The sequence below is a fragment of the Nuphar pumila genome, chromosome 10 (assembly GCF_984573655.1).
Source record: "Nuphar pumila chromosome 10, dmNupPumi1.hap1.1, whole genome shotgun sequence".
NCBI classification, from domain to species: Eukaryota; Viridiplantae; Streptophyta; class Magnoliopsida; order Nymphaeales; family Nymphaeaceae; genus Nuphar; species Nuphar pumila.
Genome location: NC_143258.1, coordinates 95,142,014 through 95,158,081, shown reverse-complemented (window position 1 = coordinate 95,158,081; position 16,068 = coordinate 95,142,014). Strand labels below are relative to the sequence as shown.

The window sequence follows — 16,068 nt, the reverse complement described above, 5'->3', positions numbered from 1 at the left end:
CAAAAAGTTTGAATAGTTGGAAGGGCCTTTGTATTCAAATTGTGAAAGGAATTCAAATCCATAGTGTGTGTGAAAATGTACTTCCTGGAATAATTTCAAATCTTGCAAAGTTGCATGTGCGATACCCGCTTAGCCCTTTTCTTTTGGGGATAAGTTGGTGCATCTGAACCCTTTTGGGATTTACATAAGCAGGTTTGTCCATCAATAAAAAATAAAAATCTCTTGTCGTCTTGATGGGCTGTTATATTTCGAAAGAGATGAATGTGATATTTGCAACTCACTGGGGAACATGACTAGCACATTGTATAAGCTGTCACATAAGTTTTTGTGCCTACTTGCATGAGCCCTACCACCCAATCATGGCCAGATTTCTGTGTTTATAATTTTTATTCTTATTCAGACAAAATTGATCAGAAGGCATAATGTAACAGAGAAATAAAAGGACTTCACAGCAAACTGCAAGATGTGATCAAATCTTTGTATCCAAAGGTTGCTAGTCAATGAACGACGTAACATTAAATACAGCAAAGCACACTTTACCACATCAAGTGTGCACGTTATTGCTGATTGAAAATCTCTCAAGAATCCTTCCAAGAATGGAATCAGTTGATAGCGTCGACAATAAGCTTGCGTGACTTGAGCACAGACCATCTCAGTCGGCGGTAATAAGCAGCCTGAAGAAGAGCGAGTGACAGAACAAAAATCCACTTGAAACCCATCTGCAAAGAAATATGGCAGTGAGAAATGTAGCTGCACAATTAAATCAATGGAAAAAAAATAGTTCAAAATTTAAACATCAACCAGAGCCAGAACTAATGTACCAGTTTCCTCTCCTCCATCTCAGGTTCTGCCGCCCATGCTAAGAATGTGACCACATCTTTCCCCATCTAAGAATCATTTCATGAATCAGTCCAAGCATTTGTATTTTAAATGCAAAGGTAGAAACTTGAATACTAGTCACAGATATCCAAGATGCCAGCTGTTAACCTTGGAAGTTTATAAAGGTTTAAACACTGAAATCGTTATGACAAGAATCCAATCTTACAAGTTTCTACCATGGGTTGTGCACCAAAAGATTGGATAAACAATTCCTCTCTCTCTCTCTCTCTCCTTGGAAGTTTATAAGGGTTTAAACACTGAACTCGGTATGACAAGAATCCAATTTTACAAGTTTACACCATGGTTGTTCACCAAAAGATTGGGTAAACAATTCCTCTGTTCAAAGCACTGCCTGCTATACAGATCTCTGCTAAATCACAAAGCTCTCAAGGAGAATATATTAACCACGAGTAGAATGCCCACAAAATCCCAAAAGGCCAAAGTTCTCTACGGAATAAATAGGGATTGTGTGACAGATGGCAATAAACACCAAGATATCTTAACGAAGAAACTTGGCCAAGATTTCACATTACCAAAGGATAAGAAAAACTTTATACAATGCAGTAAATACTGAAAATAGTACCTGTGATTCTGTAGCAGGTGTACCATCTTCATATTCAATTGCACCATCGATAAGCATTTTGGGCATGGCTATTGCACCACCAGGAAAATAAGGATTATAGTATAGCCCATCTCGAATCTGCAATTCAAAGATGGGCGTCACCACTGACAGCAGCAAAACATGTGAACAAAAGAAACAGTATGCTAAGAACAATTACCGATATGCCCGCTGGTGGGTCACGATAGCCCGTGAGAAGGGCATAAACATAGCTCTGACCATTGTGTCGTGCCTGCATAATACCACAAATAAGGAGATCTGTTTTTGAAGTTAAACAAAAGCTCAATAGGCTACTCTATGTTTGATAATGAGAAACACACCTTCGTGATAAGGCTTAGGTCTGGGGGATAGGCCCCACCATTAGCAAATCTTGCAGCTTGTTCATTAGCGTATGGCTGGGGAAAACGGTCACTTAACTTGCCAGGTCGGGTAAACATTTCACCTTCATCATTAGGACCATCAACCACCTCAATCTCAGCTGCCATTGCCTTCGTTTCTTCTTCAGTATATGCCACACCGACAAGGTCGCGATATGAAATCAGAGACATTGAATGACAGGATGCACAAACTTGCTGGTAAACTTGGTGACCTCGTCGAATCCTACATTTTCCATGTTTTGCAGACACTTACTAAAGTTCATCACAGAAATATCTAGTAAATGAATCACTTAAAAGGAAGAAAAGAGGATGGGAGATGTAGAAGAATCCAAAAGCATTTCCTAGCATTTCTAGTCTGCATGTCCACATGTTCACAGAAAAAATAATGCACGGTCTTTTCACAAATGTAAACTCTTAAGACGGGTGTTTTCATCTTATTCTTAAAAGCATTGCAGAACATGCAAAGAAATAAGCATCTGCTTACGATCCATGGTCATAGGAACTAAGTATCCCCTTGTGTGGCCAAGGATAACTTGGACAATCCAAACCATGTTCTGCCTCATCAGCAGATGCCAAGTTTGCAAAACTTAGAAGTCCAGAAATTCCGGCTCCAAGAAATGCCAATGCCCTTAGAGACTTTGCACCGGCAGGCCCAGCACCATCTTGCTCCTGCTTCAACATCAAAGTTGAAAGAACTGGAGAGGCCTGCAAAAGAAGGAAACACCATCACTATTCCCTTGATAAGTATGGACATGAATGCCCCAATTCTTATGGAAGCATCCATGTTTTGGTGATTAATAATGGCTTTAAACCAAGGAAATTGCAGGTGCAGGAACCAATAATCACAAAAAGATGCAAATATAGAACAAGGGCCTAGGAATAAATGTAATGAGATCAAGAAATTTCCACACACCTCAAACAAGAGGCAAATGCAAACCCACAAAAGGGGCACAAGCACAATAGCCACTTAGGAGCTTAAAGGACTACTCAATCTTCATTCACTAACAAATGCACTCAAAAATGCATAAGAAAACAAGGGGCACAAGGCCCATATTTATATACAAGATGGTAGTGGGCAGCTCCCACAATATAGCTGTTGGGAGCTCCCAACGGCTAGAAATCTAACAGTTGGGGAGCCCCAACGGTTATATTGTCAGGACAATTATGCCCTTGACAATATAACAAATGCCAAATATGCCTCAAAAATAAATAAATAAATAAAAATACAGTTTTACTATTGGGATGTTCCTATTACAAGTATCAAAAAGACCAAAATACCCCTAAAGAGTAAAATATATTACATGCACACACGTATATATATGAATTGAACATATATATGTATATTTACAAAATACATATACGTATAAGAACATTATATATATATAACACTTACATTCTAACACACACACACACACTCAAACTCATGGAATCACAACCGAGAGTTTTCCAAAGAGAAGTCGTAGAGGTCATGGCACGATATTCAGTTTATGTAGAGGATAAAGATGCAATTTGTTGCTTTTTTCATCTCCAAGATATCAAGGAATGACCTACAAAAATACAAAAATCGGTAGTTGAGCGATGATCATTTACATTTTCTTCTGAATCAGAGTCAATATATGCAATAACATCTAATGGAGGAGATGAAAATGATAAAAATAAGCCATGATTAATAGTATTTTTAATATATCTAACTATTCTCATTACAACAGTCATATGTACTATAGTGGAAGAATGTTGAAATTGACTTGCAGTATGAATAGCATGAGCAATTTCAGGACGAGTAATAGAAAGGTAAGTTAGGTTGTTAATTATTTGGTGACATAGAGTTGGATCTTTCAGAGGTTCATCATCTTTCTTCATTTTTTTATTGATGACCTCTTGTGTGTCAACCATCTTTTCATCAGTAAGACCTAACCCTTCAAGTATCTCGGTTGCATACTTAGTTTGAGACAAAAAATATCCTCAAGGTGAATAAGCAACTTCTATTTCAAGAAAATAAAAAAAAAATCAAAATCTATTATATCAAAGTTCTTTTTTAGAACATCTTTGATATAATTAACTCCTTGGTTATCATCTTTTGTGATAATCATATCGTCTACATAGAGGAGCAAGATAATTATGCCCGCATCACAAGACTTAACAAACAAGACAGTATTAGTATAACAAGATCTAAATCCTAGTTGAACCATCACATTGTTAAATCGGTCATACCAACCCTTAGGAGCTTATTTTAGACCATATAAAGCATTTCACAAACGAAAAACTTTTTCATGTGCCAAACCTAATCCGGGTGGAGGTTCCATATAGACTTCTTCATTAAGAGTTCTATTTAGAAAAACATTTTTAACATCCATTTGAAAAATAGGTCATTTTTAAATAAATGTTATGGTGATGAGAGTTCTAACTATAGTTATCTTACTGACTTGGGCAAAGGTTTCCTCATAGTCTATTTCATATTCTTGACTATACCTTTTAGCTACTAGCTAGCTTTGTATATCTCTAGTGTTTCATTACTTTTGATTTTAATTTTATAGACCCATCTACACCCTATGATTTTTTTTTCTATAAGTAAGGATTGAATCTCCCAAGTTCTAGCATTTTCCAAAGTTTTTATATCATTATTCATGGCTTCAATCCATTCATGATGATTTTTGGCCTCATTATAAGAGGATGGTTCGACATAGGAGTGTATGGCCATAAGACAAGCTCTATAGTTGGGTTCAAATGACTCATAGGATATGAACCTACTAGGTGCTTGGGATATTCTCGTAGATCTTCTAACAGTAAATTGATTTATGTCTTGACTTTGAGAATACCTCTATAATGCACACAGTGGTTGGTCTTGTGTACAATGAGAATAGGTTTAAACTTTAAAGTTTATTGTGAGGTTTAACAATAGGCATATCATATTCATGAGCATCATGAGTGTTACCATTGACACTCTCATGCACATTATGAATATCATTACTTTCATTCTCATGAATATCATCACTTCCATTTCCATCAATAATATTATTACCATGCTCATGCATTAGATTAAGCAAAAATAAGTACTCACATGGTTTCTTAGACTCAATTTTTCCAAAATCATTTTCTTTTTCAAGAAAAGTAACATTGTTCTTTCAATATCATAACACCTAAATCATTTTTAGTTTTCGGCATAGCCTAAGAAAACACAAGGAATTGCCTTAGCAAAAAACTTATCTTTTTTGTTAGAAAGAACAAAACACTTACCACCAAAGATTCTCAATCTTGTATAATCGAAAGGGATTTAAAATAATTTTTCAATAGAAGTATTTCCAAGGATAGAGAAAGGCATTCTATTAATTAAATAAATTGTCGTAAGTGTGACTTTAGCCCAAAATCTTTTAGGAACATTTTTTGATATTAGAAGAGTCACAATAGTTTGAATAATGAGTTAATGCTTTCTTTTGGTCAACCCATTTTGTTGTGGGGTGTAGGGGCAAGATTTTTTTATGAATAATCCTTTATTAATCAAGAAAACTTTTAAAATCATTTGATAAAAATTCTCCTCTAAGATCGAATCTAAATATTTTAATGGAGGTTTTAAATTGATTTTTGATATAACTATGAAATTTTTAAAAACACTCAAATACTTCGGATTTGAGTCTAAGAAAATAAATCTACGTGTGCCTACTATAATCATCCACAAATATTACATAATAAGAAACTCCTTCTTTAGACATAACTGATGTTGGTCCCCATACATCCGAATGTATTAGCTTAAATGGTTCTTTAGACACAAATCGGCTAGTTACATAAGGTAGATAATTCATTTTTTCAAGAATGTGATCATCACAAATCAAATCTTTTTCATTTCAACTTTCAAGAAAAGCGAATAGAAACTGTTTTGGCATACTGTTCTAATCTCCTGCCAATTTTCAATATCTTTCTTTTCGACAAAATTACAAAAAACTTGATTGGATAGTTCCAAATTGTCCATATAGTAGATGACTCTTCTTCTTTGTCCTCGCCCAATTGGCTTTTTGGATTGGATATCCTTTGCCAAGCAATCATTAGATGAAAATGTGACCTTACATCAATAGTCGGTAATTTGATAAACAAATAAGAGATTTAAGTTAAGTTTGGGTACTACTCTAACGTTTGGGACATAAAAAATTTTATTAATTTTAGAAGAGTTTTTCAAAGTACCAAAACTTTTGATTTTCAAAGATGTTTCATCGGTGGTTGAAACAAAAGAAACATTGGGGTTAATGAGACATTTGGATGGTTAATGAGACATTTTGATATTATGGACTCATTAAGAGTCATATGGAAAGAGGCACTAGAATCAAGAATTCAAGAGTTCTTACCTGGGTCTACGCATGTTGAGACGGCCGCACCAAAGAGAGAGAGCAAGATTGACTTGAGTAGTGGTTGAAGAATTTTCATGAGTTGAGAAAGTGAGACGTTTTTTAACCTTCATCTATACCACCCAGTGTTATCAAAAATGCGCCTTGAGGTGTGCCTCGCCTTAAGGCGAGGCTCTCTGCGCCTCAAGGCGCCAGCCTGAGGCGTGAGGAGGAGGAGGAGGAGGAACTTTTAGTTTATTCATATGTTTTAACTTTTATAGGTTAATCTCATATTTTTTAGTACTTATTTAAGATTTTCTATTGGTTGTTGGTTGTTGCTTTAGAGAACATTATATTTTTCAATTATATAATTAATTTTTCACTTACATAATCAGTTTCTTAGTTACTTTTATATGTTAATTTCATATTTTTAGTACTTATTTGAGAATTTCTATTTCTTATTGGTTGTTACTTTATCAATAAAGCATTTCTTTATTTATTTGTATTTTTAGATATTTTTTATAATTTTTTTAAAGTTTTCAAAAAATAAATATGAGGGTGACGCTTTACGCCTCACCTCAGTTTTTTGTGGAGCGCCTCGCTATGGTTCAATGCTTTTCAAACACTGATACCACCCCTTCTACTTGATAATCCCATAGAAACTACTTTCCTTTCATCTCTTGATCTTTTTTTCTCTTCTTTCGGAAAAATGGTTTGATGTGAACTGGCTCATTGCAAAAGTAACATATTATCTTACCACATTTCTTGTATTCATAGTCATTTGAGTTTCTTCCATAGTCATTTGAATTCCTTCCAAAGTCATTTCAGTCTCTTCCAAAGTGAAGAGGCCTATATGCTGTTATGTGATTTTCGAATCTCGACATAGCAAGCCCTGATTCTTCATCTTTGATAGAAGAGGGTTTCTTCTATCTATTCCCTACCATAGTTAGTTCTTCTAGAGTTTCTACTATGGAAGGAACACCTCCTCTATGAAGAAGGGCCAATTTAGTCTCATCAAATTCGGGTCTCATAAAAGTGTTCCGAGTTAATTTGTTTTTTACGGAGCTCTATGTCAAGTGGTAATGCCACTAGGTTCTAGGAGAGCTAATTCATTTCAACTGAGAGAAAAAGCATTTTAGTATTCTATTATGCTCATATCTCTTTGGGTCATTATCTTATCTTTCTTTTAGAGGTTACATATATGGACTAATCTTAGGGAATACATATCTTGAAGATATTTCCAAGCATCACTAGAAAATTCAATTTTGTTAAACTAAAACATTTTTTATTTCAACACTATTAACGAGTCATCCCATTATTTTAGAATGACTCATCCTCCACTTCTTTCATCTCTTTTCATAGTCGGCAATGGCTTTATTCATCTCTTCTTCTTGAAGTGCAACTTTTTTGCCATTTTCATTCTTGGTAACTATGTCACATGGGTGCGGGTATGGGTGTGACACGGGTGTGGAGCAATTTCAAAAATTTTGGACACGAGGACACGGCTATATATATATATATATATATATATATATAATGATCAAATTTTTTTTAGTTTTTATATGTCTTTTGCCCTAAACATGGACAAAAATAGACTTGGTCAAAGTTGATCGAGTCTAAAATGCGGACAGACTCGAACTCAACCTCGGTGCGTTGACCGAGTCCGACACTTGGTTGACCGTGTCCACCCCGTGTCCGAAGCCGCACCCGTGTCAGGGTGTGTCGACCTTATAGCCGAGTCCGTGTGACTTAGTTTGTAAGCATAAGCTTTGGTTCTTTCTCAGATCCGTCCACCAAGTCTCATAAGCCCTTTTCCCAAATTGTATGATTTACTATGGATGCCCACATTACATAGTTTGTATCATTGAGTCTCGCAGGCATAGTGACAATCACATGGTTTCTAAGGCACCACGAGTCCACGATTTCACGTCCTCACAAACAAGCTTTACCATGGCCAAAAATGCAATGGCTCTATTACCATGTAATGAAATAAAAAAGTCTCCACACACCTCAAACAAGAGACAAATACAAACCCACAAAAGGGGCACAAGCACAATAGCCACTTAGGGGCATAAAGGAACACTCACAACATAAAAATATAATCTTTATTCACTAACAAATGCACACAAAATGCATAAGTAAACAAGGGGCACAAGGCCCATATTTATACACAAGATGGGAATGAGGAGCTCCCACAATATAGCTATTGGGAGCTCCCAACGGCTAGAAATCTAGTCGTTGGGGAGCCTCCAACGGTTATGTTTCCAAGGACAAATATGTCCTTGATAATATAACAAATGTCAAATATACCCCAAAAATAAATATAAAAATAAAAGAAATAAAAATTAGTTCCCCTATTGGGTTGTTCCTATTACAAGTATCAAAAAGGCCAAAATAACCCTAAAGGGTAAAATATATTACATGCACAAATATATATATATATATATATAAGTAACACTGATATTCTAACAATGGCACCCTAAAAGCCAAATGAAATAAAACAAAGACAGTAGAATGCTTAAAGAAACACTTTGTTTTAAGTTAATAGAATCCTGCCAAAGGCTGACAATGGCTTTCCGCTCGCATTCTTTTCAAGCTGTTAGAGTTCTGCCAAAGGCTGACAATGACTTTACATGACCATGCTAGAGCATATCTTCTAGCCTTTATATGAATCTCGGGTGTGTATCATGCTTGTATCGGGTGTATCGTATGATATACCCCCTGCATCGTATTGCATCGTACGATAAGTATCTTTTTCTCTTTTGAATCATATTTCATAAACTTGATTATTTTGTTTTTGTTTATATAATATGAAAGTATGAGTCTTGTGGCGTTGTTCTTGTGAGATATGCATTCAATATTATCTATGATTTTATATTAGTTGATGTTTGATGATGTCTTATGTAGCTCATAGAGACATAAATGTGATTTTATGGTTGTATTTTATGCAATTTATCATTGTTTCATATGTTATGATTTGTTTACAAATTTTGTTAATTTTTCTTGTTTTTTGGATTTTTTGGAAAAAGTTTATTAAAAATTTACGATACGATACGATACAGTGTTACTTTGGGCTCGACCGATACGGGTAACGATACGATACTTACAACCTTGGTTCCTATTACACAAATTTTCATATAGGATGCAAAGTAAACTGCCTGAATGCATCAGTATCATAGATGCCATTTTTGACAAGTCTGAAACAAAAACTCCCCTGTTGTTCACATGGCCAGCAAAACACAAAGAAGCTAAAAATAAAGACCAAGTGGTCTGTGTTCAGAATTCTGTGAAATTATTGTTATTTCCCTGAAATGTACAGGTTTTCATTCTACAATTTCCAGTTATTGAAGAGGCTAGGAAAAACTTGTTTATACATTAGATTAGGTTTACTAACTTAATCAGACACTATGATCCATGACATTGTTCCACAGATCCTTAGCACTCAGGCCATTATCTGCCTATATTTCAAATGATTGGATACACATGAATCAACTAATCAATATGATGTTTCAAAATGTGAAAAAGAGTGTGCTTGAAAGTTTGGATGAACACTAGATGCAAGGATGTGGCAGAAGGATAACTGTTTCTAGAACTTCTCAAGATCAAGTACATCTCAAATATAGATTGATTGTTTGATTCTTATTTAGAAATTATTATTAGTTGTGAAAAATTGAATAGATTTAGAGAATGATTAGAACATGGATAGGGATTGAAACTATATATAAGCATATATTGTAGAACCTTTGGAGAAGAACAATCAATATAAATGGCAAATCTTAAATTCTAAGATTAAAGGAGAAAGCATTTGAGCAATTTTCCAATTTTTTGCATATGCTTTTTACAGCATTGGTATTTTTAAGATGGCTAAATAAAAGGGGGCAAGTTTGTCCCCGCCTCAGCACCTAGGTGGCCTTACCGCCAAAAATAGTTTGTTGACTAGGTGCCCAGGACCAAGCGCCAAGCTTGCACCAAGCTAGCCAACTGCTAAATAGGTGCCAAAAGATCAGAACATGGAGAACCTTATGCAGTAAATGGTTGCACAAAGAAGATTCAAGTTCTCGTTTCATTAACAGAATAATGATGCAAACATTTGGTCATAACTAAGACATTGCATTAAAAAGTCTTTCTTACTTTATGTAATAAGGGATCTTTTCAAACTCTTTAGCTTATCTGATAGTTGGAAAGCACAATTGTTTGTCTTTTGTCAATGATAATAAAGGAGCTTTTGATTTAATTAACACTTATATAAGGGGTGTAACTCCCACATCTACAAGCATTTTGGATCTTTAAGAATTCCAAATGCTACATTTAGAAGCACAACATGAAAAGAATTTTATTTCTCCCAAATGATTATGGAGGAAAATATTATTATATGCATTTGACAATTGCCCAATAGAGAATTGGAGACACCAACAATTTCCTAGACCTCAGAAAACAATGGAGTCCCAAAACTTTTGCTGAATGAAGCTTTTCACATGGTCATGTACCTTCTAAATCGACTTACCACTAATGTGCTTAATAATAATGTTTTTTTTTGTGTTATTATTATTATTATTATACAGATTATTAACTTTGAAAACTTCTCATTATTCAATTCTAAAAATTTCTGATGTTGATTTACGTCCACATTTATGAAAACAAGAAAAGAAAAATAGATTGCAAGTTGAGTTGTGCACATTGATTGGGCATTTTCAAAATTAAAAGATACATGTGTATTCCCTTAGCCTCGGAACAGAGTTACCGGTAGCTTCTTAGGTAGGTGGGAAGCGTGCTTACCAGAAACTCACTTCGGAAGTAGGATACTCCTCGCTTCCGAAACTTCATGGGAATCACGATTGTTCCACGCTTCTCCTATGCTTCCCACACGCTTTGTCCATGCTTCCCTACAAGCTTCTTATATGCATTTCCCATGTTTCTTTTCATGTTTTTCACGTGCTTTCTCTCAAAAATTCACTCACTTCCTATGTGCTTTCTCTAAATTGGTAACCATCATTCTTAGCTTTTAACAAAAATTTAATTCTTACACTTAAAAATCATGAAATATAAGAATAATCATTTTTATTTTAGTTTTTATTTGCTTCATGTTTGGTTCATATTCAATCCCCATATTGCTTCCTTGTTTATTACTGTTTCTCTTTTAAATTGATTTTTTGCTTCTCGCTTCCTATAAATTTCAAAATGTCTTGTTTATCGCTTCCGCTTCCCATATTGTTTCCCGCTTCCTCTTCCTAGTCTAACAACCTTGCCTCAAAAGAGCACTAAATTTATGGCATATGACATTTGATAAATATATTTTTTTCTCATTGGCCCAAATTATTTGATGTAAAGAATGGTCACACAAAGTGAGAAGATTCACAATCATCTAATGCCATAAAAATATTCATTATAAGAAAGTTCAACATTTGGTAATGAAAAGTTAGATTTTATGTTAGACATAATAACTAGTAATCCTATAGAAGAATCTGAATATTGTTGCAACAGTGAACAACTTGCTGACTAGGACATAGTGAAAGAAATGACATACGAGCAACAAATGCAGTGTCACAACCAACAAATAAAGAGTTGCAAGTATACATTAGAAGGTTAACAAAATAGTTTCAGATAAATTCTTCACAATTAGGAGAGACAACTAATGAAAGAGCAGTCAATGTGCCAATTGGTGTAATAGAACAGTTTGCCTCATTGAAAAACTGAGTCATGAAAGATATGTAATAGAGCGATAGGTATCTTATCAAAGCTTTGCACATAAATATAAGGTGCTATAAATGAAGTACCAAAATGACCATGAGCTGGGTTTATATACCGAAGATTCCTATTATAAAAAGATGGATACAATCAAATACTATAATAAGACTTGGGACATTTTTTCCAAGGCCTAAAAATAAATATGTTATTAAATGCAGATGGGTCTACCGTTATCAAGTAAAAGTCAAATGGGGGCACAGAGCTAGCCTAACTACAAAAGGGTTATGATCAGCGACATGACCTTAGCTATGAAGGAAATTGACCATATCAAATGGTTAAATTCACATTGGTTGGGTTTGAGAAATTTCCACAGGAAGCTAAAGGCAAAAGCATAATGGAATATTCAAACATTTAGAATAAAATCCACTTGCTATACATATAAAATCCAAAAGGGATACGAATGAAAAATAGGAAGTATTGAACATCAAGCAGATTGGGGCTAAGAGAAAAAATCACATCATGTCTTTGGAGAATTTATACCTTGAATCTTGTTTTATATTCCTATTGTTTTTTAATTCAACTTCCTTTACTTGATGTACTATTTTCGGTGGCCCCTTGTCACCTTTACTTTCTTTAATTGAAGATTTTCTTTTCTCAAAAAGTAATGGTGCCTTGGGTTACCTGTGGTGGACATCACCCCTGGGTTCTTTGTCAGACCAAATTGAGTGGACTTTACAATGACAGTATAACTTAAACAAAAAACATTGGCATGCATATAAAAATTAAATACCTCCCTGCTCTCTTTATGAAAATGGATGTTTCTATTCATTTTTTGTTTATGTTTCTTAGACAAAAATATTCTTCTAAAAAATTTCCTATTTTAAGTAAACATATATATATACAATTAAATAGATATATATAAATACACATGCATTCTTTTGTAAATTTGACCCCATATATATGATCTATGTGATTTTTCTTGTGAGGATCAACATTTCGATCACTAGACTTATATATGTTGAGTGGATTTTTTTGGCAATCCAAAAACCGACAGCCATAAACAATTCAAAATTTCTTGACCCATGAAAATGTAATTTTTGCTAAAAAAACACAATCCAAGGATCAATTTCTAACAAATTGACCATGCTGAGCACGTCTATGATGTCAGATTGAGTGAAACAAACTGGTATCATGAGATCCCAACTATATTGCACATACAAACAATTGCAGCTATATATATATATATATATATATAGAGAGAGAGAGAGAGAGAGAGAAGGGTGTAATGCCAGACGCACGTGCACCATTGATCATGTGCACAATCAATGTTGTGTAAACTTAAAAAAAAGTCTATAGCGGTGATCAGTGAGTCCACTATTACACTCATTCTTGTATATCTATATGGTCAGATTTGCAAAGAAACATCCCTAGATATGATTTTTTGGAGGTAACATGTCCTTACCACCAAAAAATCATATCTAGGGATGTTTCTTCGCAAATCTGACCATATGGATGTGATTGCCATGGTTGAAAACCTACAAATGTTCTTGGATCAAACTTTTTTGATGTATAGATAGGATTTTACAAGGATCTAGAGATCAATGGTTTTGAAATTTCTGAAATTTGTTACGTTATAAAATCCTACCTACACATCAAAAAGTTTGATCCAAGAGTGTATATGTAGGTTTTCAACCATGGAGATCACATCCGGATGGTCAAAAAAAATCCTAGATATGACGTTTGAAGGTGAGGACAGGTGGGTGGACCATTTAGGGCCCGTTTGCATAGCACAGAAAGTCGGGTGTTTCCATGGAAACCCACAGTATTCCATGTGTTTTCACGGGGCCCATCATGTCGATGCAAACAGGGGAACCTCCTTCTGCGTGAAAGGAGGCCCCCAAAATTAATGCCCCCCTCTTTCTGTGATAATGTTTCCTGTGGGGGGGTCGAACTTGTTTACCGTAGAAGGGCACTCACCTCCGCACGTAAGGTGGCTCAGAGTCCCTCTCTGTGCAACGCAAACACGCCCTTAGTGGGAGGAACCTCTCTCTCTCTATATATATATATATATCTATCTATCTATATATATATATATATATATATATATATATATATATTTGTGTGTGTAGAGAGAGAGAGAGATGCTGCCTTACATTTTAAAAATAAAAAGGGTGAATACCACTGCATAATTGGTTTGCTATAAGCATAGTGGAAAAAAAACCAATAATATCTAAAATACATGCAAAAATCATTACTCACAAATACTATGGTAACAAATAAGTGGCAACTTTTTTGCAGTTTAGCATTAAAATATATGATTTATATGCATGCAAATCGGCAATAGTACATCTTATAACGAGAAAAAAAATTATTTGGACTTATTTTTTCACATGGATGCAACAAAAGAGCTATAAAATTGAATATATTTTTTGTATTGAAAAAACGATAGAAAATGGATCTTTATTAATTCCTTCAACCCAATCAAAACTGGGCAACTTCAATTTCCTTCACACAGATTCTTAATTTTTGACGTGTTTTGCTTTTTAGTGGAAGTGTCATTCCCATCATTAGGAATCATGATCCCATGTTCTTGGAAGTGCATTTCCGCGACATGGAAGCGAGTTTCAGATGCACCCAACTTTCAGTTTTGGAAGTGGCTTCCGGGGAAGCAAACATGTAACCATGTAGGGGCTTCTAGTAATCAGATTGTCGATGTGGAGCTTCTAGTAATCATACTGTCGATGTTGACTTGCACACAATGCACTCCATATATACTCTTTCAAATGAAAAAGAAAAAACCATATATGTGTGCCTAGGCCATCGTCCTAATACGAGGCCCAGGCATGTGTATGCAATTGAACCACATCTATATGATTAACAAGCTTGTGCAGATCCATTCCTTTTTCACGTCTTATTATGCATTATTTCACTAAAATTCATGACAGCAGCAAAGCATTATGCCTGCTTCTGAACTCTAAAGTTGGACTTTTGGAATGCCCTACCATGAATCAATTTCTTGCTAATAGAAAGACAATGCTTCAATCTCAGTCCCATATGATGGCGAGTGCAGGTTCATAAAGGCACATGATTCTTCCGACGCAACTCTAATCATATTCCCCAACTCACAGACTTTGTATCGGACTCTCATACATCAAATTTCGCCAGACGATCAAAACGACCGGTGGATATCTGACAGATTCTTACGCTAAATTAGAGAAAAAACAAGAGAAACAACAGAAAAGATAAGAAGGGTGGATTACCTTCACTAAGCGCGTAGAGAAACCTTAAAATCGCATATTTTAAACTGAATCAGGGATCGATTTCTAGGTTTTGTGGTAAACCCAATTGGCTACTTCCAGAATAGCCGAAGAACGAAGCGGAAACACATCAAAAACGAACAAAGAAATGAATAAAAGATCGGTTTTAAAGAGAGGAAAGGAGGATCTCTTACTCGTTGCGAGGATGAATAGGATGACTGACTGAAGCCGTTTCTGAGAGCCCTGCGCAGAGCCATCACCCTCGATCCGTTCATCGTCGGCGTCTATCAGAGTGGCAGAGAAAAGACCTCTCGAGAGTGCTTCCAGCGGAACGGGGGACGTCGACCAGTAAAAGTAGAGGAGGGATCACGGAAGGGTTGCGCCTGATGGTAAATCGCCAGGGAGCTCCCTGTTTGCCGCTCATCTTGAAGATGGGAGGGGGATCAAGGGACCCACCTTAGGACGGCTCAGTGTGAGCCGTTCATTTTATTACACCCTTCCGATGCCGTCCATCCATATAATGAAAGTCAACAGGAAAATGAAGACGTGGTCCCGTCCGTCTGTCCATGTGATGGGGAATCCCCCTCCCCCAGCATGTCGTTTTGGTTCCCGTCCATCTCCAAGATGAACGGCAACTGAGGAGCCCCTCAAAAGTTCAGGCACCCTGAACTGTGCCACAAAGATTCGTCGAATTTTAGAAAAAAACGGACACGATGACACGTAATCTTTCAATTTTTAATCAATAAAAACTATTTTTGATATTTTAATATAAATATACAAATTATTGAGAATTTGTAAAATATTATTTAATGCACTGACCATTCTGCTTTCAAGTAGGGGCGGGCAACGGGCGGATGGGCAAAAGCCAATCCGGTCTGCCATGGGTCGGATTTGGGTCAAGGTTGTAGGTCTGGGCTCGTAAGCCACCAGGCCAAAAC

The 16,068-nt window shown here is 35.6% G+C and overlaps 1 protein-coding gene across 1 annotated transcript; it reads right to left on the bottom strand.

The window, feature by feature from the left end:
• Positions 1–368: 368 nt before the first annotated feature.
• On the bottom strand, positions 369–15,458 carry LOC149827443 (cytochrome c1-2, heme protein, mitochondrial-like). Its single transcript, XM_090019370.1, has 7 exons — positions 15,325–15,458; positions 2,360–2,580; positions 1,819–2,098; positions 1,659–1,730; positions 1,463–1,579; positions 822–887; positions 369–719 (listed from the first exon to the last, which is right to left on the bottom strand). The coding sequence occupies exons 1-7, from the start codon at positions 15,403–15,405 to the stop codon at positions 603–605; spliced, it is 954 nt and encodes a 317-aa protein (XP_089875496.1). The 5' UTR covers positions 15,406–15,458; the 3' UTR covers positions 369–602.
• Between the last annotated feature and the right edge of the window lie 610 nt (positions 15,459–16,068).

Excerpts from the sequence above, each read along its gene's own strand:
- LOC149827443 (XM_090019370.1), bottom strand. The coding sequence starts at position 15,405 with ATGAACGGATCGAGGGTGATGGCTCTGCGCAGGGCTCTCAGAAACGGC. Across the intron at positions 2,581-15,324 it reads CCTATTCATCCTCGCAACGA|GCCTCTCCAGTTCTTTCAAC; the intron begins GTAAGAGATCCT and ends CTTCTTTTGCAG. Across the intron at positions 1,731-1,818 it reads ACCTAAGCCTTATCACGAAG|GCACGACACAATGGTCAGAG; the intron begins GTGTGTTTCTCA and ends GGTATTATGCAG.